This window comes from Oncorhynchus gorbuscha, linkage group LG14 (assembly GCF_021184085.1).
Source record: "Oncorhynchus gorbuscha isolate QuinsamMale2020 ecotype Even-year linkage group LG14, OgorEven_v1.0, whole genome shotgun sequence".
Taxonomy (NCBI): Eukaryota; Metazoa; Chordata; class Actinopteri; order Salmoniformes; family Salmonidae; genus Oncorhynchus; species Oncorhynchus gorbuscha.
The window spans coordinates 17,170,588-17,198,390 of NC_060186.1; the positions used below are offsets into that span (position 1 = coordinate 17,170,588).

The window sequence follows — 27,803 nt, forward strand, 5'->3', positions numbered from 1 at the left end:
ACAGAGATGTTCGATCTGGTTCAAGTGCTGCTCTGGCTGGGCCACTCAAGGACTTTCAGAGACTTGTCCCGAAGCCACTCCTGCATTGTTTTGGCTGTGTGCTTAGGGTCGTTGTCCTGTTGGAAGATGAACCTTCGCCCCAGTCTGAAGTCCTGACAACTCTGGAGCAGGTTTTCATCAAGGATCTCTCTGTACTTTGCTCTGTTCATCTTTCCCTTCATCCTGACTAGTCTCCCAGTCCCTGCCGCTGAAAAACATCCAGTGCCAGGTTTCCTCCAGACGTGACGCATTCAGGCCAAAGAGTTCAATCTTGGTTTCATCAGACCAGAGAATCTTGTTTCTCATGGTCTGAATGTCCTCTAGGCGCCTTTTGGCTAACTCCAAGTGGGCTGTGGTGCCTTTTACTGAGGAGTGGCTTCCGTCCGGCCACTCTACCACAAAGGCCTGATTAGTGGAGTGCTGCAGAGATGATTGTCCTTCTGAAAGGTTCTTCCATCTCCACAGAGGAACTCTGGAGCTCTGTCAGAGTGACCATCGGGTTCTTGGTCACCTCCCTGACCAAGGCACTTCTCACCCAATTGCTCAGTTTGGCCAGCTCTAGGAAGAGTCTTGGTGGTTCCAAACGTCTTTAATTTAAGAAGGATAGAGGCCACTGTGTTCTTGGGGACCCTCAATGCTGCAGACATTTTTCGGTACCGTTCCCCAGATCTGTGCCTCGACACAATCCTATCTCGGAGCTCTACGGAAAATTCCTTCTACCTCATGGCTTGTTTTTTTGCTCTGACATGCACTGTCAACTGTGGACAGTCGTGTGCCTTTCCAAATTATGTCCACTCAATTGAATTTAACACAGATGGCCTCCAATCAAGTTGTAGAAACATCTCAAGGATGATCAATGGAAACAGGATGCACCTGAGCTCAATTTCGAGTCTCATAGCAAAGGGTCTGAATACTTATGTAAATAAGGTATTTATGTTTATTTTTATTTGTAATATATTTGCAACAATGTCTAAAAACATGTTTTCGCTCTGTCATTATGGGGGTGTGTAGATTGATGAGGATTTTTATTTATTTTTTATCCATTTTAGAATAAGGCTGTAACCTAACAGAATGTGGAAAAAGGGAAGGGGTCTGAATACTTTCGCCAATGTGCTGTACACAGTGTATGTCTATTTTGGCATCATACACATGCACATTCCTGTGTGATATTTAGCATGGATTCCATTTAATCCAACCCACACCAAAACAGCCAGCCTGAACACAACACACACAATTACTCAAAGTTTATGACTCCGGCTCCAAGGAAGTTGGAAAAAGATGTTAAACGGCATGTATATCTTATATCCGTCAAACTCAACTCTGGACCTCAAAGCCAGTGCCACTGCCACTTTTCATTGTTCCCCTCTAAGGGACTGATTTAGACCTGGGATACCAGGTGGGTGCAATTCATTATCAGATAGAACAGAAAACCAGCAGGCTCCGGACCTCGTAGGGTAAGAGTTGAATACCCCTCCCTGCCTTATATGTTACAGTACTCCCCAGTCTTGCCTGGTGTAGTGTTAGACTGCCAGTAGTAGTAGTGAGAACATATGTCTATCAGGCTTATCTTCAGGAGGCCCTCAACACAGCTGCAGGGGACGATGGGAAAAGGGAATGCATAAGTAGTCCTACAGAATGTAGCGGAAAGAAAGGAGCGTACAGTATGGAAGTAGACAGTGTGTTTAATGACGTTGACTGATTTCATAGATGCCAGTTTAAGCGGCCTCAAGCTCTGTGTGTGAAGTCCGTGAGGGGTGCGCTGATGTGATTGCCTGTTTTTTTTTATTTTGTGATTGCCCGGGATTGCCCGGAATGGGAGTGTTTGAATATTTGAATGGGAGTGTTGTTGGTAAAGTGGACTGAGTCACAGGAAAAGAGCATGATTTCCCCTGAAAATGTGAAATGGTGAAATCTCTCTCATGCTCTCAACAGACCTAGTGCCAATTGAAAAAGTGATTCATTGTGGGGTCTTTCTGTCTCGCTCTCTGTCGCTCTCTCGCTCTCTGTCGCTCTCTCGCTCTCTGTCGCTCTCTCGCTCTCTGTCTCTCTCTCGCTCTCTCTCTCTCTCGCTCTCTGTCTCTCTCTCGCTCTCTGTCTCTGTCTCTGTCTCGCTCTCTGTCTCTGTCTCTCTCTCGCTCTCTGTCTCTCTCTCGCTCTCTCTCGCTCTCTCTCTGTCTCTCTCTCGCTCTCTCTCTCGCTCTCTCTCGCTCTCTCTCTGTCTCTCTCTCTCGCTCTCTCTCTCTCTCTCTCTCTCTCTTTGTCTCTCTCTCTTTGTCTCTCTCTCTCTCTCTCTCTTTGTCTCTCTCTCTCTCTCTTTGTCTCTCTCTCTTTGTCTCTCTCTCTTTGTCTCTCTCTCTTTGTCTCTCTCTCTCTCTCTCTCTCTCTTTCTCTCTCTCTCTCTTTGTCTCTCTCTCTCTCTTTGTCTCTCTCTCTCTTTGTCTCTGTCTCTCTCTCTCTTACATAAGCCATCCAGTGTGATACAGCATATTTGCTTTGTTTTTATCAGGAAGTCATGAAGCCATTTGCATTGTTTTTAGTTCTAAGATGTTGGCTTTTTTCCAGTAACACAGGCAGTGTGTGTGCGTTTGTGTGTTGTGTTTTTATATAATTGGTTTTTAGATATGTGTGAGTGGGAGCCTGTGGCTATGGTTGAAACACATTACATTATCTATTTCCTGGTACTAGCCCATAGATATGTTCTCTCTCTCGTCCTCATGTTCTCTCTCTCTCTCTCTCTCTCCTCCTCATGTTCTCTCTGTGAGTCACTGTCCGTAAGTGGTTGAAAGATCAGTGGAACTTTAAAGAACCCTTGACCTTCGTGAACAAAGATTCATAAACAGATAGTGTGGATGGGGAGTTTTTAGAAATGACCTGTTCATTACCTGTGGCCCACCTGTGTTTTACTCTGTCAATCATGGCTCAGCAAGCCAGTCAGACGTCCCTCATTTTGCATGGAGACCTGTGGTGTCATTCACTTTAGAATGTCAATGTATAGATGTGCTTTATCTCACCCAATGCACTTGATTTACCTCTTAAGTGCAAGCCCATTTAGAATCAAGCTCACCTATCACTGTCAGTAAGGGCTGCCTCTTGTGTGACATGGTGCTCTCTGATTGGCATTCGCAGGTGGACATCAGCCTACAGAGCAGCTTCCAGCCGGGGATGAAGCTGGAGGTGGCCAATAAGAGCAGGCCAGACACTTACTGGGTGGCCACCATCGTCACCACCTGCAGCCAGCTGCTGCTGCTGCGCTTCAGTGGCTACGGAGATGACCGCAAGGCCGACTTCTGGTGTGATGTCATGACAGCCGAACTCCACCCAGTAGGCTGGTGCTCCCAGAACAACAAGACCCTCCAACCCCCTGAAGGTAGGGGCAGCACCTGGAAACACGCACGCACGCATACACACAAAGGGCTGTGAATTTTATATTTGCGTTTTACACTTGAATAAACACATCTTAGCCTATAGTGAAAAAACACCCTCTTCATCTGCTGCTTTATAGATCATATACTGAACACACACCTGTAGCTTGACTTTACCTGACCTCTTAGTTTAATACAACACCTGATGCTGGACTTTTCCTGACCTCTTAGTATAATACAACACCTGAAGCTGGACTTTACCTGACCTCTTAGTATAATACAACACCTGTAGCTGGACTTTACCTGACCTCCTAGTATAATGCAACACCTGTAGTGGACTTTACCTGACCTCCTAGTATAGTACAACATCTGTAGCTGGACTTTACCTGACCTCCTAGTATAATACAACACCTGTCGTGGACTTTAGCTGACCTCCTAGTATAATACAACACCCATAGTGGACTTTAGCTGACCTCCTAGTATAATACAACACCCATAGTGGACTTTAGCTGACCTCCTAGTATAATACAATACCTGTAGTGGACTTTAGCTGACCTCCTAGTATAATACAACACCTGTAGCTTTACTTTACCTGACCTCCTAGTATAATACAACAACTGTAGTGGACTTTACCTGACCTCCTAGTATAATACAACACCTGTAGTGGACTTTACCTGGCCTCCTAGTATAATACAACACCTGTAGTGGACTTTACCTGGCCTCCTAGTATAATACAACAACTGTAGCTGGACTTGACTTGACCTCCTAGTATAATACAACAACTGTAGCTTTACTTTACCTGACCTCCTAGTATAATACAACAACTGTAGTGGACTTTACCTGATCTCCTAGTATAATAAAACACCTGTAGCTGGACTTTACCTGACGTCCTAGTATAATACAACAACTGTAGCTGGACTTTACTTGACCTCATAGTATAATACCACACCCGTAGCTGGACTTTACCTGACCTCCTAGTGTAATACAATACCTGTAGCTGGACTTTACTTGACCTCCTAGTGTAATACAACACCTGTCGTGGACTTTACCTGACCTCCTAGTATAATACAACACCCGTAGCTGGACTTTACCTGACCTCCTAGTATAATACAACACATGTAGCTGGACTTTACCTGACCTCCTTGTATAATGCAAACCTGTAGCTGGACTTTACTTGACCTCCTAGTGTAATACAACACCTGTCGTGGACTTTACCTGACCTCCTAGTGTAATACAACACCTGTAGCTGTACTTTACCTGACCTCCTAGTATAATACAACATCTGTAGCTGGACTTTACCTGACCTCCTAGTATAATACAACACCTGCAGTGGACATTACCTGGCCTCCTAGTATAATACAACACCTGTAGTGGACTTTACCTGGCCTCCTAGTATAATACAACACCTGTAGTGGACTTTACCTGGTCTCCTAGTAAAATAAAACAACTGTAGCTGGACTTGACTTGTCCTCCTAGTGTAAAACAACACCTGTAGCTGGACTTTACCTGACCTCCTAGTATAATACAACACCTGTAGTGGACTTTACCTGACCTCCTAGTATAATACAACAACCATAGCTGGACTTTACCTGACCTCATAGTATAATACAACATCTGTAGCTGGACTTTATCTGACCTCCTAGTGTAATACAACACCTGTAGCTGTACTTTACCTGACATCCTAGTATAATACAACAACTGTAGCTTTACTTTACCTGACATCCTAGTATAATACAACACATGTAGCTGGACTTTACCTGACCTCTTAGTATAATACAACACCTGAAGCTGGACTTTTCCTGACCTCTTAGTATAATACAACACCTGAAGCTGGACTTTACCTGACCTCTTAGTATAATACAACACCTGTAGCTGGACTTTACCTGACCTCCTAGTATAATGCAACACCTGTAGTGGACTTTACCTGACCTCCTAGTATAGTACAACATCTGTAGTGGACTTTACCTGACCTCCTAGTATAGTACAACATCTGTAGCTGGACTTTACCTGACCTCCTAGTATAATACAACACCTGTCTGGTGGACTTTACCTGACCTCCTAGTATAATACAACACCCATAGTGGACTTTAGCTGACCTCCTAGTATAATACAACACCTGTAGTGGACTTTAGCTGACCTCCTAGTATAATACAACACCTGTAGCTCCTAGTATTTACTTTACCTGACCTCCTAGTATAATACAACAACTGTAGTGGACTTTACCTGACCTCCTAGTATAATACAACACCTGTAGTGGACATTACCTGGCCTCCTAGTATAATACAACACCTGTAGTGGACTTTACCTGGCCTCCTAGTATAATACAACAACTGTAGCTGGACTTGACTTGACCTCCTAGTATAATACAACAACTGTAGCTTTACTTTACCTGACCTCCTAGTATAATACAACAACTGTAGTGGACTTTACCTGATCTCCTAGTATAATAAAACACCTGTAGCTGGACTTTACCTGACGTCCTAGTATAATACAACAACTGTAGCTGGACTTTACTTGACCTCATAGTATAATACCACACCCGTAGCTGGACTTTACCTGACCTCCTAGTGTAATACAATACCTGTAGCTGGACTTTACTTGACCTCCTAGTGTAATACAACACCTGTCGTGGACTTTACCTGACCTCCTAGTATAATACAACACCCGTAGCTGGACTTTACCTGACCTCCTAGTATAATACAACACCTGTAGCTGGACTTTACCTGACCTCCTTGTATAATACAACACCTGTAGTGGACTTTACCTGACCTCCTAGTATAATACAACACCTGTAGTGGACTTTACCTGACCTCCTAGTATAATACAACACCTGTAGTGGACATTACCTGACCTCCTTGTATAATGCAAACCTGTAGCTGGACTTTACTTGACCTCCTAGTGTAATACAACACCTGTAGTGGACTTTACCTGACCTCCTAGTGTAATACAACACCTGTAGCTGTACTTTACCTGACCTCCTAGTATAATACAACATCTGTAGCTGGACTTTACCTGGCCTCCTAGTATAATACAGCACCTGTAGTGGACTTTACCTGGTCTCCTAGTAAAATAAAACAACTGTAGCTGGACTTGACTTGTCCTCCTAGTGTAAAACAACACCTGTAGCTGGACTTTACCTGACCTCCTAGTATAATACAACACCTGTAGTGGACTTTACCTGACCTCCTAGTATAATACAACAACCATAGCTGGACTTTACCTGACCTCATAGTATAATACAACAACCATAGCTGGACTTTATCTGACCTCCTAGTATAATACAACACCTGTAGCTGGACTTTACCTGACCTCCTAGTATAATACAACAACTGTAGCTTTACTTTACCTGACATCCTAGTATAATACAACAACTGTAGCTGGACTTTACCTGACATCCTAGTATAATACAACAACTGTAGCTTTACTTTACCTGACATCCTAGTATAATACAACACATGTAGCTGGACTTTACCTGACCTCCTTCTATAATGCAACACCTGTACCTGAACTTTACATGACCTCCTAGTGTAATACAACACCTGTAGTGGACTTTACCTGACCTCCTAGTATAATACAACAACCGTAGCTGGACTTTATCTGACCTCCTAGTATAATAGAACACCTGTAGTGCACTTTAGCTGACCTGCTTGTATAATGCAACACCTGTCGCTGGACTTTACCTGACCTCCTAGTATAATACAACATCTGTAGCTGGACTTTACCTGACCTACTTGTATAATGCAACACCTGTAGCTGGACTTGACTTGACCTCCTAGTATAATACAACACCTGTAGCTGGACTTTATCTGACCTCCTAGTATAATACAACACCTGTAGTGGACTTTACCTGACCTCTTAGTATAATACAACACCTGTAGCTGGACTTTACCTGACCTCCTAGTATAATACAACACCTGTAGCTGGACTTTACCTGACCTCCTTGTATAATACAACACCTGTAGCTGGACTTTACTTGACTTCCTAGTGTAATACAACACCTGTAGTGGACTTTACCTGACCTCCTAGTATAATACAACACCTGTAGCTGGACTTTATCTGACCTCCTAGTATAATACAACACCTGTAGCTGGGCTTTACCTGACCTCCTAGTATAATGCAACACCTGCAGCTGGGCTTTACCTGACCTCCTAGTATAATACAACACCTGTAGCTGGACTTTACCTGACCTCCTAGTATAATACAACACCTGTAGCTGGACTTTACCTGACCTCCTAGTATAATACAACAACTGTAGCTGGACTTTACCTGACCTCCTAGTATAATACAACACCTGTAGCTGGACTTTACCTGACCTCCTAGTATAATACAACACCTGTAGTGGACTTTACCTGACCTCCTAGTATAATACAACACCTGTAGCTGGACTTTACCTGGCCTCCTAGTATAATACAACACCTGTTGTGGACTTTACCTGTCCTTCTAGTATAATACAACACCTGTAGCTGGACTTTACCTGGTATTCTAGTATAATACAACACCTGTAGCTGGACTTTAGCTGACCTCCTAGTATAATACAACACCCATAGTGGACTTTAGCTGACCTCCTAGTATAATACAACACCTGTAGTGGACTTTACCTGATCTCCTAGTATAATACAACACCTGTAGTGGACTTTACCTGGCCTTCTAGTATAATACAACACATGTAGCTGGACTTTACCTGGCATTCTAGTATAATACAACACCTGTAGCTGGACTTTAGCTGACCTCCTAGTATAATACAACACCCATAGTGGACTTTAGCTGACCTCCTAGTATAATGCAACACATGTAGCTGGACTTTACCTGACCTCCTAGTATAATACAACACCTGTAGCTGGACTTTACCTGACCTCCTAGTATAATACAACACCTGTAGTAGACATTACCTGGCCTCCTTGTATAATAAAACACCTGTAGCTGGACTTTACTTGATCTCCTAGTATAATACAACACCTGTAGTGGACATTACCTGGCCTCCTAGTATAATACAACACCTGTAGTGGACTTTACCTGGCCTCCTAGTATAATACAACAACTGTAGTGGACTTTACTTGACCTCCTAGTATAATACAACACCTGTAGTGGACTTTACTTGACCTCCTAGTATAATACAACACCTGTATTGGACTTTACCTGATCTCCTAGTATAATAAAACACCTGTAGCTGGACTTTACCTGACCTCCTAGTATAATACTACAACTGTAGCTGGACTTTACTTGACCTCATAGTATAATACCACACCCGTAGCTGGACTTTACCTGACCTCCTAGTGTAATACAATACCTGTAGTTGGACTTTACTTGACCTCCTAGTGTAATACAACACCTGTCGTGGACTTTACCTGACCTCCTAGTATAATACAACACCCGTAGCTGGACTTTACCTGACCTCCTAGTATAATACAACACCCGTAGCTGGACTTTACCTGACCTCCTTGTATAATACAACACCTGTAGTGGACTTTACCTGACCTCCTTGTATAATACAACACCTGTAGTGGACTTTACCTGACCTCCTAGTATAATACAACACCTGTCGTGGACTTTACCTGACCTCCTAGTATAATACAACACCTGTAGTGGACTTTACCTGACCTCCTAGTATAATACAACACCTGTAGTGGACATTACCTGGCCTCCTAGTATAATACAACACCTGTAGCTGGACTTTACCTGACCTCCTAGTATAATACAACAACTGTAGCTGGACTTTACCTGACCTCCTAGTATAATACAACACCTGTAGTGGACTTTACCTGACCTCCTAGTATAATACAACACCTGTAGCTGGACTTTACCTGACCTCCTAGTATAATACAACACCTGTAGCTGGACTTTACCTGACCTCCTAGTATAATACAACACCTGTAGCTGGACTTTACTTGACCTCCTAGTATAATACAACACCCGTAGCTGGACTTTACCTGACCTCCTAGTGTAATACAATACCTGTAGCTGGACTTTACTTGACCTCCTAGTGTAATACAACACCTGTCGTGGACTTTACCTGGCCTCCTAGTATAATACAACACCTGTAGCTGCACTTTACCTGGCATTCTAGTATAATACAACACCTGTAGCTGGACTTTACCTGACCTCCTAGTATAATACAACACCTGTAGCTGGACTTTACCTGACCTCCTTGTATTAATACAACACCTGTAGCTGGACTTTACTTGACCTCCTAGTGTAATACAACACCTGTCGTGGACTTTACCTGACCTCCTAGTGTAATACAACACCTGTAGCTGTACTTTACCTGACCTCCTAGTATAATACAACATCTGTAGCTGGACTTTACCTGACCTCCTAGTATAATACAACACCTGTAGTGGACATTACCTGACCTCCTAGTATAATACAACACCTGTAGTGGACTTTACCTGACCTCCTAGAATAATACAATAACCATAGCTGGACTTTACCTGACCTCCTAGTATAATACAACAACCATAGCTGGACTTTATCTGACCTCCGAGTATGATACAACATCTGTAGCTGTACTTTACCTGACCTCCGAGTATGATACAACACCTGTAGTGGACTTTACCTGACCTCCTAGTATAATACAACACCTGTCGTGGACTTTACTTGACCTCCTAGTATAATACAACAACCATAGCTGGACTTTACCTGACCTCCTAGTATAATACAACACCTGTAGTGGACTTTACCTGACCTCCTAGTATAATACAACAACCATAGCTGGACTTTATCTGACCTCCTAGTATGATACAACATCTGTAGCTGGACTTTACCTGACCTCCTAGTATAATACAACACCTGTAGCTGGACTTAATCTGACCTCCCAGTATAATACAACACCTGTAGCTGGACTTTACCTGACCTCCTAGTGTAATACAACACCTGTGGACTTTACCTGACTAGTTAATACAACACCTGTAGTGGACTTTACCTGACCTCCTAGTATAATACAACAACTGTAGCTGGACTTTATGTGACCTCCTAGTATAATACAAAACCTGTAGTGGACTTTACTTGGCCTCCTTGTATAATACAACACCCGTAGTTGGACTTTACCTGACCTCTTAGTATAATACAACACCTGTAGCTGGACTTTACCTGACCTCCTAGTATAATACAACACCTGTAGCTGGACTTTACTTGACCTCCAAGTATAATACAACACCTGTCGTGGGCTTTACTTGACCTCCTAGTATAATACAACAACCGTAGCTGGACTTTACCTGACCTCCTAGTATAATGCAACACCTGTAGTGGACTTTACTTGACCTCCTAGTATAATACAACACCTGTAGTGGACTTTACTTGACCTCCTAGTATAATACAACACCTGTAGTTGACTTTACCTGACCTCCTAGTATAATACAACACCTGTAGTGGACTTTACCTGACCTCCTAGTATAATGCAACACCTGTAGTGGACTTTACTTGACCTCCTAGTATAATACAACACCTGTAGTGGACTTTACTTGACCTCCTAGTATAATACTACACCTGTAGTGGACTTTAGCTGACCTCCTAGTATAATGCAACACCTGTAGCTGGACTTTACCTGGCCTCCTAGTATAATACAACAACTGTAGCTTTACTTTACCTGACATCCTAGTATAATACAACACCTGTAGCTGGACTTTACCTGACCTCCTTGTATAATGCAACACCTGTAGCTGAACTTTACATGACCTCATAGTATAATACAACACCTGTAGTGGACTTTACCTGGTCTCCTAGTATAATACAACAACCGTAGCTGGACTTTACCTGACCTCCTAGTATAATACAACAACTGTAGCTTTACTTTACCTGACATCCTAGTATAATACAACACCTGTAGCTGGACTTTACCTGACCTCCTTGTATAATGCAACACCTGTAGCTGAACTTTACATGACCTCCTAGTATAATACAACACCTGTAGTGGACTTTACCTGGTCTCCTAGTATAATACAACACCTGTAGTGGACTTTAGCTGACCTCCTTGTATAATGCAACACCTGTCGCTGGACTTTACCTGACCTCCTAGTATAATACAACATCTGTAGCTGGACTTTACCTGACCTGCTAGTATAATACAACACCCGTAGTTGGACTTTACCTGACCTCTTAGTATAATACAACACCCGTAGCTGGACTTGACTTGACCTCCTTGTATAATACAACACCTGTAGTGGACATTACCTGACCTCCTAGTATAATACAACACCTGTAGTTGACTTTACCTGACCTCCTAGTATAATACAACACCTGTAGTGGACTTTACCTGACCTCCTAGTATAATGCAACACCTGTAGTGGACTTTACTTGACCTCCTAGTATAATACAACACCTGTAGTGGACTTTACTTGACCTCCTAGTATAATACTACACCTGTAGTGGACTTTAGCTGACCTCCTAGTATAATGCAACACCTGTAGCTGGACTTTACCTGGCCTCCTAGTATAATACAACAACTGTAGCTTTACTTTACCTGACATCCTAGTATAATACAACACCTGTAGCTGGACTTTACCTGACCTCCTTGTATAATGCAACACCTGTAGCTGAACTTTACATGACCTCATAGTATAATACAACACCTGTAGTGGACTTTACCTGGTCTCCTAGTATAATACAACAACCGTAGCTGGACTTTACCTGACCTCCTAGTATAATACAACAACTGTAGCTTTACTTTACCTGACATCCTAGTATAATACAACACCTGTAGCTGGACTTTACCTGACCTCCTTGTATAATGCAACACCTGTAGCTGAACTTTACATGACCTCATAGTATAATACAACACCTGTAGTGGACTTTACCTGGTCTCCTAGTATAATACAACACCTGTAGTGGACTTTAGCTGACCTCCTTGTATAATGCAACACCTGTCGCTGGACTTTACCTGACCTCCTAGTATAATACAACATCTGTAGCTGGACTTTACCTGACCTGCTAGTATAATACAACACCCGTAGTTGGACTTTACCTGACCTCTTAGTATAATACAACACCCGTAGCTGGACTTGACTTGACCTCCTTGTATAATACAACACCTGTAGTGGACATTACCTGGCCTCCTAGTATAATACAACACCTGTCGCTGGACTTTACCTGACCTCCTAGTATAATACAACAACTGTAGCTTTACTTTAACTGACCTCCTAGTATAATACAACACCTGTAGCTGGACTTTATCTGACCTCCTAGTATAATACAACACCCGTAGTTGGACTTTACCTGACCTAGTATAATACAACACCTGTCGCTGGACTTTACCTGACCTCCTAGTATAATACAACATCTGTAGCTGGACTTTACCTGACCTCCTAGTATAATACAACACCTGTAGCTGGACTTTATCTGACCTCCTAGTATAATACAACACCTGTAGCTGGACTTTACCTGACCTCCTAGTATAATGCAACACCTGTAGTGGACTTTACTTGATCTCCTAGTATAATACAACACCTGTAGTGGACTTTACTTGACCTCCTAGTATAATACAACACCTGTAGTTGACTTTACCTGACCTCCTAGTATAATACAACACCTGTAGTGGACTTTACCTGACCTCCTAGTATAATACAACACCTGTAGTGGACTTTACTTGACCTCCTAGTATAATACAACACCTGTAGTGGACTTTACCTGACCTCCTAGTATAATACAACACCTGTAGTGGACTTTAGCTGACCTCCTAGTATAATACAACACCTGTAGTTGGACTTTACCTGACCTCCTAGTATAATACAACACCTGTAGTGGACTTTAGCTGACCTCCTAGTATAATACAACACCTGTAGTTGACTTTACCTGACCTCCTAGTATAATACAACACCTGTCGTTGGATTTTCCCTGACCTCCTAGTATAATACAACAACCGTAGCTTTTCTTTAGCTGACCTCCTAGTATAATACAACACCTGTATTGGACTTTACCTGGCCTCCTAGTATAATAGAACACCTGTAGTGGACTTTAGCTGACCTCCTAGTATAATGCAACACCTGTAGTGGACTTTACCTGACCTCCTAGTATAATACAACACCTGTAGCTGGACTTTACCTGACCTCCTAGTATAATACAACACCTGTAGCTGGACTTTACCTGACCTCCTAGTATAATACAACACCTGTAGCTGGACTTTACTTGACCTCCTAGTATAATACAACACCTGTAGTGGACTTTACCTGACCTCCTAGTATAATACAACACCTGTAGTGGACTTTACCTGACCTCCTAGTATAATACAACACCTGTAGCTGGACTTTACCTGACCTCCTAGTATAATACAACACCTGTAGTGGACTTTACCTGACCTCCTAGTATAATACAACACCTGTAGCTGGACTTTACCTGACCTCCTAGTATAATACAACAACTGTAGCTGGACTTTACTTGACCTCCTAGTATAATACAACACCTGTAGTGGACTTTACTTGACCTCCTAGTATAATACAACACCTGTAGTTGGACTTTACCTGACCTCTAGTATAATACAACACCTGTAGCTGGACTTTATCTGACCTCCCAGTATAATACTAGTATAAACAACCTGTAGCTGGACTTTACCTGACCTCTTAGTATAATACAACACCTGTAGTTGGACTTTACCTGACATCCTAGTATAATACAACACCTGTAGCTGGACTTTACCTGACCTCCTTGTATAATGCAACATCTGTAGCTGGACTTTACCTGACCTCCTAGTATAATACAACACCTGTAGCTGGACTTTATCTGACCTCCTAGTATAATACAACACCTGACTTTAGCTGACCTCCTAGACCTTTGGACTTTCTGACCTCCTAGTATAATACAACACCTGTAGCTGGACTTTACCTGACCTCCTAGTATAATACAACAACCGTAGCTTTTCTTTAGCTGACCTCCTAGTATAATACAACACCTGTATTGGACTTTAGCTGACCTCCTTGTATAATGCAACACCTGTCGTTGGACTTTACCTGACCTCTTAGTATAATACCTCACCCGTAGCTGGACTTGACTTGACCTCCTTGTATAATACAACACCTGTAGTGGACATTACCTGGCCTCCTAGTATAATACAACACCTGTCGCTGGACTTTACCTGACCTCCTAGTATAATACAACACCCGTAGTTGGACTTTACCTGACCTAGTATAATACAACACCTGTCGCTGGACTTTACCTGACCTCCTAGTATAATACAACATCTGTAGCTGGACTTTACCTGACCTCCTAGTATAATACAACACCCGTAGTTGGACTTTACCTGACCTCCTAGTATAATACAACACCTGTAGTGGACTTTACCTGACCTCTTAGTATAATACAACACCTGTAGCTGAACTTTACCTGACCTCCTAGTATAATACAACACCGGTCGTGGACTTTACCTGACCTCCTAGTATAATACAACATCTGTAGCTGGACTTTATCTGACCTACTAGTATAATACAACACCTGTAGCTGTACTTTACCTGACCTCCTAGTATAATACAACACCTGTAGCTGGACTCTACCTGACCTCCTAGTATAATACAACACCTGTATTGGACTTTACCTGGCCTCCTAGTATAATAGAACACCTGTAGTGGACTTTAGCTGACCTCCTTGTATAATACAACACCTGTAGTGGACTTTACCTGACCTCCTAGTATAATACAACACCTGTAGCTGGACTTTACCTGGCCTCCTAGTATAATACAACACCTGTAGTGGACTTTACCTGACCTTCTATTATAATACAACACCTGTAGCTGGACTTTACCTGTCCTTCTAGTATAATACAACACCTGTAGCTTGACTTTACCTGGCCTCCTAGTATAATACAACACCTGTAGTGGACTTTACCTGGCCTCCTAGTATAATACAACACCTGTAGCTGGACTTTACCTGGCCTTCTAGTATAATACAACACCTGTAGCTGGACTTTACCTGACCTCCTAGTATAATACAACACATGTAGCTGGACTTTACTTGGCCTTCTAGTATAATACAACACCTGTAGCTGGACTTTACCTGACCTCCTAGTATAATACAACACATGTAGCTGGACTTTACTTGGCCTTCTAGTATAATACAACACCTGTAGCTGGACTTTACCTGACCTCCTAGTATAATACAACACCTATAGCTGGACTTTACCTGACCTCCTAGTATAATACAACACATGTAGCTGGACTTTACCTGACCTCCTAGTATAATACAACACCTGTAGCTGGACTTTACCTGACCTCCTAGTATAATACAACACCTGTAGCTGGACTTTACCTGACCTTCTAGTATAATACAACACCTGTAGCTTTAAGATACCCCAATTAAACCTGTTCACACAGACACAGTGCACCCTATCCCAAGACACACACACAGTCTCAGCCTGTTTTGACACTCTACCCTGCCCTGGGCCAGCCCATGTGAGTCAATAAGAGTGTGAGCTCATTCTGCGTTGTCAGCGAACACACAACTGCTGACTACTCTGTTTAGACAAACAGACAACTGACACCCAAATACATTTAACAACTTTAATTCAAGGTGGACTCAGATGAACACGATGTTTGCTCATAAAGTGATTGTTTATTTAGCTTGTTTAGCTTGTTGAACACACTCAAACACACACACACCCACACTCAATTGAACCTGATGTGATATTAGCCACGGTAAATACTGAAAGTCACCCTTTCTCCACCTCTAGTGCTCTAGCTAACCTGACGTTCTCCCTTCCACCACCTGATCCTTCTGTTTCACCCATTTCCAAAGCTTGTCAAAAAGAAATCCTGCCTATTATTTATCATCTGATCCTCCTTTTATAGGCTGTTCTAGAAGAGGCATTTTCACACCGGATCATCTCATCCACATGACTCACCCTCCATAACAGTTTTGATTTATTTATGCTGAATTTGCTTCTACCTGACCTTTTTTCACAACGCAATCTTTACCTGGTGGCAAATCTCACTGTGGGGTAAAAATAGGACAGTATAAAAATATATATAATAGACCTATAGAAACTGCAGCAGTGGGGGATATAATGTGTTAGATTTTTATGTAGCTTTAATTGACCTTTTAACACACACACTGGAGCGTGAGTGGCCACAAGAGACACAGAGGATATGCGTGTTGGCAGAGAGCTGATGGGTTGAGGGGACTGAATGGCAATGAAATGGACTCTGTAATAACCATGCTTGTTTAGTGGGCTTGATGACACCCAAGGGACTGGGTAGTTTACACACACCATGGGACGCACACACTCTCGTTTCGATTTGACTCAAGAGATTTTGCGTTTATGGGTTATATAATAACACTTGTCTATAATAAGGGTTTGCATGAGAGGTGGACAGACTATTGGTGTGAGTGTGTGTGTTTACTAGCTACTGTATGCAGCTCAGTGAATAGGGCTGGTAGACCTCATGTATTTGCAGAACAGGAACAGGGGGGAGTGGAAGGCAACCTTTTCTCTTCATGGGGCGGCAGGGTAGCCTAGTGGTTAGAGTGTTGGACTACCAAACAAAAGGTTGCAAGTTCAAATCCCTGAGCTGACAAGGTACAAATCTGTTGTTCTGCACCTGAACAGGCAGTTAACCCACTGTTCCTAGGCCATCATTGAAAATAAGAATTTGTAGAATAAGAACTGACTTGCCTAGTAAAATAAATCAAATCAAATATGTTCTCCTTGATTTGATAATTGATCAAATAACAGTGATTCTCCCCTTCATTGTTTTTGTCATCAAGCCTCTTGCATCACGCCAAGCAACGTGTGTGTGTGTGTGTGTGTGTGTGTGTGTGTGTGTGTGTGTGTGTGTGTGTGTGTGTGTGTGTGTGTGGTGTGTGTGGTGTGTGTGGTGTGTGTGGGTTTCTATGTTACAGTTACCTTTATTTCTTTTTGTTTCTCAGATAACGTTTACCTAAGAAAAGGTAAGCAGCCCTATCAGTCTTCCTGACGATCTCGCCTGCCTGCCTGCTAGTTCTTCTCAGCAAGGAAAAGTCTAAATGGGATCCTTGGGGCATCCAACTCTGACGTCACCCCATTGAAGTTGACGTTTAAAACAGTTGTTAGGGTTAGCTAGGGTTTTGGTTATGGTTAGGTTAAGGGTAGGTTAGGGCAGGGGTTGGGTTTAGGGTTGGGACGCCCCAAGGATTCTGCATATCACTAACCTTCTCAGCGTTGCATGTGTGCTTCCTTTTCCTCCTCCTCGTCAGCTTACAGGAAGTTGCCTCAGAGTTTGTTTGATTTTTATTCCCACCACCTCCCGTCTTTCTGCATGCCCCCTGTATTTCCCCATTTCTGAACCTCTCCCCCACCTATTATTTTGGAGGGATAGATGATAGAAGTGAGGCCAGCACACTTCTATCTTTATTAGGGGGGTTCTTGAATTACAGTGGCATTTGGGCATGGGCATTTTGGTAACATCAAATATACCTTTTAGGTCCATTAGGAAATGGAGTCCGCAAATTCTCAAATCTAAGGTCGCCAATACTTTAAAAATACTTTACCGTGATTAATCATTTTACTCATGTTATTTCCTTTCACATACATTGACTAACATCAAGTGACACTGTATTTAGACACACCAAATTATTATTTTTGTAAAAAATGTATTTCACCTTTATTTTATTTAACCAGGTAGGCAAGTTGAGAACAAGTTCTCATTTACAATTGCGACCTGGCCAAGATAAAGCAAAGCAGTTTGACACATACAACAACACAGAGTTACACATGGAGTAAAACAAACATACAGTCAATAATACAGTAGAAACAAGTCTATATACGATGCGAGCAAATGAGATGAGAAGGGAGGTAAAGGCAAAAAAGGCCATGGTGGCGAAGTAAATACAATATAGCAAGTAAAACACTGGAATGGTGGATTTGCAGTGGAAGAATGTGCAAAGTAGAAATAAAAATAATGGGGTGCAAAGGAGCAAAATAAATCAATAAATACAGTAGGGGAAGGGGTAGTTGTTTGGGGTCAATTATATATGGGCTATGTACAGGTGCATTAATCTGTGAGCTGCTCTGACAGCTGGTGCTTAAAGCTAGTGAGAGAGATGAGTGTTTCCAGTTTCAGTCATTGGCAGAAGAGAACTGGAAGGATAGGCGGCCAAAGGAAGAATTGGTTTTGGGGGTGACCAGAGAGATATACCTGCTGGAGCGTGTGCTACAGGTGGGTGCTGTTATGGTGACCAGCGAGCTGAGATAAGGGGGGACTTTGCATATCAGGGTCTTGTAGATGACCTGGAGCCAGTGGTTTTGGCGACGAGTATGAAGCGAGGGCCAGCCAACGAGAGTGTACAGGTCGCAGTGGTGAGTAGTATATGGGGCTTTGGTGACAAACGGATGGCACTGTGATAGACTGCATCCAATTTATTGAGTAGGGTATTGGAGGCTATTTTGTAAATGACATCACCGAAGTCGAGGATCGTTCAGTTTTACGAGGGTATGGTTGGCAGCATGATTGAAGGATGCTTTCTTGCGAAATAGGAAGATTTAACTTTGGATTGGAGATGTTTGATGTGAGTCTGGAAGGAGAGTTTACAGTCTTAACCAGACACCTAGGTATTAGTAGTTGTCCACATATTCTAAGTCAGAACCATCCAGAGTAGTGATGCTAGACGGGCAGGCAGGTGCAGGCAGTGATCGGTTGAAGAGCATGCATTTAGTTTGACTTGTATTTAAGAGCAGTTGGAGGCCACGGAAGGAGAGTTGTATGGCATATTAATGGAATCCTCAAATGTATGACATTCTAACAGGGGGTGATATGCTAATACCTAAAAAAATATATAGACCCATCCCCGATAACAGGTTGCCACTGGAGAGAATGCTCAAGGTCCTTGTAATCAATGATTTTCAAGGTGGTAACACCAATGACATTAAACTGATGGACATACATTATACTAGTTTTAAAAAATAAGGTATTTTAATGGCCTTCTTTGTATTTGTTGATCTACACAATATATTTAATACATTTGTTCATTGTTCAAAATAATAGGCCTATCTATCTCTAAATCTCCAAACCATTTCTCTACACCTCTGCACATCACCAGTGGGACAAGCTAATTTGCTAGCCCCCAGTAGTATCTACAATGCATACAAATAGACGTGTTTCAGTATAAAGGACCTATGTACACACATTCTGTGGTAGTCAGTCTCGTGTGTGTGTATATGTGTCAGTGGTGTAAAGTACTTAAGTAAAAATACTTTAAAGTACTACTTTTTTAGTATATGTACTTTATTTATATTTTTGACAACTTTTCCATTACTACATTTCTAAAGAAAATGATGTACTTTTTACTCAATACATTTTCCCTGACACCCAAAAGTACTTTTGAATGCTTAGCAGGACATGAAAATTGGTCTAATTCAAGAGCACATCCTTGGTCATCCCTACTGCCTCTTATCTGGCGGACTCCCTATACATGCTTCGTTTGTAAATGATGTCTGAGTGTCATCTGTAAAATAAAAAAGGAAATGGTGCTGTCTGGTTTGCTTAATACAAGGAATTTGAAATAATTTCTACTTTTACTTCGTATATATTTTGCAATTACATTTACTTTTGATACATAAGTATAATCAAAACCAAATACTTAGACTTTTACTCAAGTAGGATTTTACTGGATGACTTTCACTTTTACTTGAGTCATTTTCTATTAAAGCCTGTTTGTGGCCCACCTGTTAACTTGCACCATTATTGCTGTTCTCCATCGACCTCTCTCATCAGCGAGCTGATGCCCACAGGACTGCTCCTGACTGGATGTTTTTGGTTTGTCACACCATTCTCCTTAGACAAAGTCGTGCGTGAAAAGCCCAGGAGGCCGGTAACGTTCAATCAAACAGTAAATGGATGCCTGTCTGCCTGCTTTATATAGCAAGCCACATCCACGTGACTCACTGGTAGGAGCGAACCATTTTTGTGAATGGAGTGGCCACTGAGTGTGTTTTCTTAATAAATAGCAGTTAAATAAAACGTGTGTGTGTCATGTTAAATCTATTTTAAATGGTGCCAAACTCAAGCAACCGCATTTACTACCACAATTCAAGAATGACCCATTATTGTTTTTATTCTAGCACCGGTATTCTCAAGTTCAGGATGTGCCTATCACCTTCCATTTCCACTAGTGTGTATTACCAGAATTAAACTCTCTGACAGTCTTCCACTAGACAGCAGGTGTCTCAGCCTAGGATCTTAGCTTGTCTAGACACGGCTGACACTCTGCCTGCTCGGCACATTCTACAACACATTCTCAGAATTCACCAGAATTACGCGTGTGTGTGTGTGTGTGTGCGTGTGCGCGTGTGGGGCTCTACATTTATATTTTTAATTGGTAGCACTGGTGTGCCTAACTTAAAGGTAGAAGCACCACTCTTAAATGTGCACACAACACAATGTCACAGATGTCTCAAGTTGAGGGAGTGTGCAATTGGCATGCTGATTGCAAGAATTTCCACCAGAGCTGTTGCCAGAGAATCTAATGTTCATTTCTCTACTATAAGCCGACTCCAACGTCATTTTGCAGAAATTGGCAGCGCGTCCAACCGGTCTCACAACCGCAGACCACGTGTGACCATGCCAGCCCAGGACCTCCCCATCCGGCTTCTTCACCTGTCGGATTGTTTAAGACCAGCCACCCAGACAGCTGATGAAACTGTGGGTTTGCGCAACCAAAGAATTTCTGCACAAACAGTCAGAAACTGTTTCGGGAAGCTAATCTGCGTGCTCGTCCTCCATACCAGGGTCTTGACCTGACTGCAGTTTGGTGTCGTAACCTACTTCAGTCGGCAAATGCTCACCTTTGATGGCCACTGGTTTCAACTGGGCGAGCGGTTTGCTGATGTCAACGTTGTGAACACAGTGCACCATGGGGGCTGTATGGTTGTGGTATATAGTATTATGGTATATAGTATTATGGTATAGGAAGGCAGAAGCTGCTGACATTTTATCGATGGCATTATGGCAATTTGAATGCACAGAGATACCGTGACGAGATCCTGAGTCTTGTTGTCGTGCCATTCATCCTCCTCCTTCACCTCATGTTTCACCATGTGTTTGCTTTGCCCTAGCTAGTGCATTCTAAGTAAAGGTAACATTAGCGATGAGTTTCCTTCAGACTAACTGGCGTTTTGCAAAGAGCAAGATTCACAAACTATTACGACAATAGAGAAAACGACATGGGGATTCATATTTAGAAGCTATGTGGAAAGCGGCATCGTTGTTGTTTTGTAACAATCTGAGTGACATGCTGAAGGAAACAGTCACAGCGTGGATAAACTGTCCGTGTGCTGCCTCCTTGTTGAGTGACATGCTGAAGGAAACAGTCACAGCGTGGAGAAACTGTCCGTGTGCTGCCTCCTTGTTGAGTCACATGCTGAAGGAAACAGTCACAGCGTGGAGAAACTGTCCGTGTGCTGCCTCCTTGTTGAGTGACATGCTGAAGGAAACAGTCACAGCGTGGAGAAACTGTCCGTGGGCTGCCTCCTTGTTGAGTCACATGCTGAAGGAAACAGTCACAGCGTGGATAAACTGTCCGTGTGCTGCCTCCTTGTTGAGTGACATGCTGAAGGAAACAGTCACAGCGTGGAGAAACTGTCCGTGTGCTGCCTCCTTGTTGAGTGACATGCTGAAGGAAACAGTCACAGCGTGGAGAAAATGTCCGTGTGCTGCCTCCTTGTTGAGTGACAGGGTGGGGCTTCAGCCTGTCTTGTTTCATATCAAATCAAATTTGATTTGTCGCATGCCCTGAATACAACAGGTTTACCTTATAGTGAAATACTTACTTACAAGCCCTTAACCAACAATGCAGTTTTAATAAAAATAAGTGTTAAGTAAAACATAGATAAGTAAAAAATAAAAGTAACAAATAGTTAGAGCAGCAGTAAAAAAATAACAATAGTGTGGCTATATACAGGGGGTACCGGTACAGAGTCAATGTGCGGGGGGCACATTAGTCGAGCTAATTGAAGTAATATGTACATGTAGGTAGAATTAAAGTAACTATGCATAGATTATAAACAGAGTAGTGGTTCCAACAAAATATTATTATGCTTGACATTTTTTCAAAATTCGCACAAAGTTTGTGTGTGTCAGGAGCTTTGAAGGAATCACAAGTTTAGTCATGTGATAACAGCGCTGCTCTCAGAACCCCACCGAGGTCATTTGCATAATGCATTCACTACACTCACTCCTTCCTGCCAGGACCTGCTCGAGAGGAGGCGCTGAGATGGGGCTCAGGCCTACTTCACAGCTCTGTGTGTGTGTGTGAACACTCTTGACCTGCCTCTGTCCTTAATAGTGCAGGAATGAATCCTTAGTTGGCAGGAAGGACTACACACACATCAGCCTGGTCAAAGACAAGCCAACTAACACTAGGCAGTCAGAAAGCGCAGGCCAGGACTGATTTGATACCCAAATGACCCATCCTCCCCATCTCCACCACCTGATTTGCAACCGCTTTGTATTTACTTGGTGTGTAGTGTAGTGTGGATGGGTGTAGTCCCATCTCCAATCTCATTTGCTTGTGTTCCTTTTCATAATGATTATGTAACTAGTGCTGGATGTATTTAATGTGGGCCAGTCTTGTTCTCTACCTAGCCCAGGTAATATTAAGTTTAGCCATGCATGTCATTATTGCTGCCATTTACAACCCCCCCCCCACCTACACACACTTCTCACACACACTCTTAACCCCTTATGTCCTGGGGGAGTAAATTCACCACACTTACTGTAAACACATCTGAGTTCATTCATATTCCATGGCGGTCTCTTATTCACTCCTGACTTCTCATCAACATGGCTTTACGTTAACTAGCTAGCGCTTCTCCCTCGTCGTAAAAACGCCTACATTTGATTTAGCCTATCACAACAGAGAGGTGTCTGTCTATCCTGTTGGCTGTCATTCAGTGACTATTGAGCTACAGTTCTGACTATAAATAACATTCACCTGTATCTCTGCTGTTGATTTTTGTCTTTCTACTTTGAGTATTTTGATCATTTTTCTAAAAGGTAGTTTGTTGTCGCCAACCCACCTGGTTAAACAATGGGGTATTTACTAGCAGTAGATTACTAGATTGTTACTGGTATATATTAAATCCTGATCTAGGGTCTGTGGTTATACTATTAATTCAGTCTTACAAGACCCCCAGAAGACTTGGTAGATGGGTATTGTATTTACTATGCCACTGTAATACTACTCACTAGATATTATTCACTGTGTGAGACTGAGAATAAATCATCTAATTTGGTCCCATTAGCCCTGATTAGAATCTGCTGTACTGCTGTGATCACAGATGAAAACATCCCTCCCTGCCATGATACAGGCCAGACTTGTTCTTTTAGTAATCGCTTTGATTATCTTAAATACGCTTTTGAATTAGCCTTCACTGTCTGTTTACACAATGGCTTGTTGTTGGATATGCAAATCAGATATTTTTTTGGTATGTTGGATATTTGTTTGGATGTTTCCCAGTGTAGCGGAGAGGAGAGGAGAGGAGAGATTGAAGAGAACCCCCTCTCCCCTTTTCTAAGTAAATTATGCAGTTATTGTTTTGTGGAAGTCAGAATTTGCCTCCGTGTCTATCGCCTGGTGGATGGGCAAGACAAAGGAAAAAATATATAATTTACATGCAAACTAGTACTGTAACTACATTCTGGACCGGAGGGGGCCGAGGAGGTAGAAAAGAGACGGAGAGTGAGAGAGAGAGAGGGGGATGGGCAGAAGTTCAGTTGCCGAAGCAGCAGCCTGCATTCTGCACTGTGGCCTATTCTAAATGGCTTGATGACTAATCTAGCAGGATCTGTAAAAATAGTTGATCTATTTCTGCACACCGGAGATCAACAGGAGCAGTGTGTGTGTGTGTGTGTGTGTGTGTGTGTGTGTGTGTGTGTGTGTGTGTGTGTGTGTGTGTGTGTGTGTGTGTGTGTGTGTGTGTGGAAAAAACACTATTATTAACCAGGGGTGGTGCGGAGAGATGCACTGGGGCAGAAGGACATTATTTGCACCATGTATGGAAAAAGGATCGGTCATGTCCCGAGACAGTGATTTGTTTGTAGGAAAATGAATTGACTGTTTCTCTAAATCTGGCTTCAGAAGAATATGCCAATGAGAGAATATAAAATGAGGGAAAAATACCTCTGTTCTCTCCCATAGGAATGAATGATTCTATTTGTTTTCTAAATGTGGCGTGGCTTATTAACATCTAGCGGCGTAATACTCCATGATCTGGGCTCCTGGCCACTAGTCGTTCTACTGTGACTCGTGTCACCTTTCCCCGATTAGTCAGATATTCTCAGAATCTTTGTGTCCAATTGGTGACTGTAAACCTAGAGCATTAGATGTCTTTGGAGAGGGCTGGAGAACTCATCACTTAAAAATAGATTACTCTAGTTTTGAGTGAGGTGTGTGTGTGTGTGTGTGTGTGTGTGTGTGTGTGTGTGTGTGTGTGTGTGTGTGTGTGTGTGTGTGTGTGTGTGTGTGTGTGTGTGTGTGTGTGTGTGTGTGTGTGACTTACTAGAACCACAGAGTTTCTAAACCACAGAGCTTCTAAACATCACAAAACTTCCGGAAACAATTGCGAAACCGACCAAGCAGACCAGGCCGGTTTTTGGGGTTTGATAAGTCAATGGGAGAATTGAAAAATTGTGTGTCAAACACCTGCGTAATGACTTGGATTGTCAATTCATTTTGGCCCGCTTCCATACCAACTGTATACTTGCACTACAAGTCAAGCAGTTTGTTTTCAGTATGACTCTTGCGGTGTTTGAGTTTGACACCCCCGCCTTAGTTGATCATTTTCTTGAAATCTAAAGGCACAACCTCGATTCGAGCCAATTTATTAAGTAGTTGAACATATTACCGTGTGAAAGTGACAAACTGAAACATTGAACATTTGTGTCAATATCAACTTTATATCAAAGGAGTGTCTTTTGATTTGATGGCCCGCACATGCTCAGTTCGGTGCGAGACGACTGTCAAACCTGATGGAGTGTTTCTATGCGTGATCTTAGTTAGCCAGTGTCACCATGACATCGCCTACAAGTGTGGTCTGGGATTTCTATCGGAGAAGCAGTTTCTGCCTGTCTTTGGGAAGTCACTAGTCAGCGTGGAGTCAAAGTAAAATCAAGACCCACAATGCACCATGAATTAAACATCACTACTGTTGCGCTGTGGGAAACAGAAAGTGGAGTAAACAAACATGTCCTATGCAAATGAGCAGGAACTAACCGTTTAAATGGCTCTGGAAAGGGTGATACTGTGTGTGTGTGTGTTCATTCATGCCTGCCTTTTTCTACCATGCTCCCATTGTATCTCTCTAAACACCTGCGTATGTGGACTGCTCTATACTGTAGTGCTCTGTATCTAACTGTTTTCCACTGTTCTTCACTGCTTAGCCTGGTGCAAATATATGTAAATGCATTGTCATGTATGGTTTCGCTTGCTCAGTACAGTATTTTTGACCGTCTATCTCTCCCTCTGTTCTGTCTCGTAGCCATCAAGGAGAAGTACAGTGACTGGACAGATTTTCTCATCCAGGACTTGACTGGCTCACGGACCGCACCAGCAAACCTACTGGAAGGGGTGAGTACTGTCTCGGTGGGAGTGTGACAGGGAGAACGAGACGGAGAGAACGAGGGAGAGAGATAATGTGACTGTGTATGCGTAGGTGACACCCAGTGTATTAACCATCAACACGTTTCGAGCTTTAGCTGATCTGTTGAGCTCTGTATGTCAAGCTGAAGTTTCACCCCAGATAATACCAGTTCCGTGCCGTCAAAGAATGAACACCTCTTGACTTATTCCCTTTTGTGTTGCCTTACAGCCTGACTTCAAAAATGGATTACATTTATATTTGTTCTCAACCATCTACACACGATACCCCCACAATGACTAAGGGAAAATAGGATTTCAGAAATGTTAGCAAATGTATTGAAAATGAAATACAGAAATATCTCATTCACATAAGTATTCACACGAGTCAATACATGTTAGAATCACCTTTGGCAGCGATTACCACTGAGTCTTTCTGGGTAAATCTCTAAGAGCTTTGCACACCTGGATTTGACCAAATTTGCACATGATTCTTTTCAAAATTCTTCAAGCTCTGTCAAGTTGGTTGTTGGTCATTGTTAGACAGCCATTTTCAAGTCTTGCCATAGATTTTCAAGCAGATTTAAGACAAAACTGTAACTAGGCAACTCAGGAACATTCAATGCCGTCTTGGTAAGAAACTCCTGTGTATATTTGACCTAGTGTTTTACGTTTTTGTCCTGCTGAAAGGTGAGTTTGTCTCCATTGTCTGTGGGAAAGCAGACTGAACCAGGTTTTCCTCTAGGATTTGGCCTGTGCTTAGCTCTGTTCCATTTATTTTTATCCTAAAAAGATGGGGAATTTTTTTAATCAAACTAAACTTTTTGCCACATGCGTCGAATACAACAAGTGTAGACTTTACCGTGAAGTGCTTACTTACAAGCCCTTAACCTACAGTGTAGACTTTACCGTGAAGTGCTTACTTACAAGCCCTTAACCTACAGTATAGACTTTACTGTGAAGTGCTTACTTACAAGCCCTTAACCTACAGTGTAGACTTTACCGTGAAGTGCTTACTTACAAGCCCTTAACCTACAGTGTAGACTTTACCGTGAAGTGACTTACAAGCCCTTAACCTACAGTGTAGACTTTACCGTGAAGTGCTTACTTACAAGCCCTTAACCTACAGTGTAGACTTTACCGTGAAGTGCTTACTTACAAGCCCTTAACCTACAGTGTAGACTTTACCGTGAAGTGCTTACTTACAAGCCCTTAACCTACAGTGTAGACTTTACCGTGAAGTGCTTACTTACAAGCCCTTAACCTACAGTGTAGACTTTACCGTGAAGTGCTTACTTACAAGCCCTTAACCTACAGTGTAGACTTTGTGAAGACTTTAACCTACAGTGTAGACTTTACCGTGAAGTGCTTACTTACAAGCCCTTAACCTACAGTGTAGACTTTACCGTGAAGTGCTTACTTACAAGCCCTTAACCTACAGTGTAGACTTTACCGTGAAGTGCTTACTTACAAGCCCTTAACCTACAGTGTAGACTTTACCGTGAAGTGCTTACTTACAAGCCCTTAACCTACAGTGTAGACTTTACCGTACAAGCCCTTAACCTACAGTGTAGACTTTACCATGAAGTGCTTACTTACAAGCCCTTAACCTACAGTGTAGACTTTACCGTGAAGTGCTTACTTACAAGCCCTTAACCTACAGTGTAGACTTTACAGTGTAGACTTTACCGTGAAGTGCTTACTTACAAGCCCTTAACCTACAGTGCAGTTCAAGAAGAGTTAAGAAAATATTTGCCAAGTAGACTAAAATAAAAAGTAATAATAACACAATAAGAACAGTAACACAATAAGAATAACGAGGCTATATACAGGGGGCACCGGTACCAAGTTAGTGTGCAGGGGTACTAGTTGAGGTAA

At 42.4% G+C, this 27,803-nt stretch overlaps 1 protein-coding gene across 5 annotated transcripts in view; it reads left to right on the forward strand.

Annotated features, from left to right (window-relative positions):
• Positions 1–27,803, forward strand: part of LOC123994562 (scm-like with four MBT domains protein 2) — a 71,369-nt gene that overhangs the window by 8,932 nt on the left and 34,634 nt on the right. For 3 of the 5 annotated variants that reach the window (XM_046297306.1, XM_046297304.1, XM_046297307.1), the window contains exons 4-6: positions 3,166–3,406; positions 17,244–17,264; positions 25,828–25,916. In XM_046297306.1, coding sequence (XP_046153262.1) covers positions 3,166–3,406; positions 17,244–17,264; positions 25,828–25,916 — 351 coding nt within the window. The remainder of the gene's footprint in view (positions 1–3,165; positions 3,407–17,243; positions 17,265–25,827; positions 25,917–27,803) is intronic. The other 2 variants (XM_046297305.1, XM_046297308.1) reach the window with 1 other exon arrangement.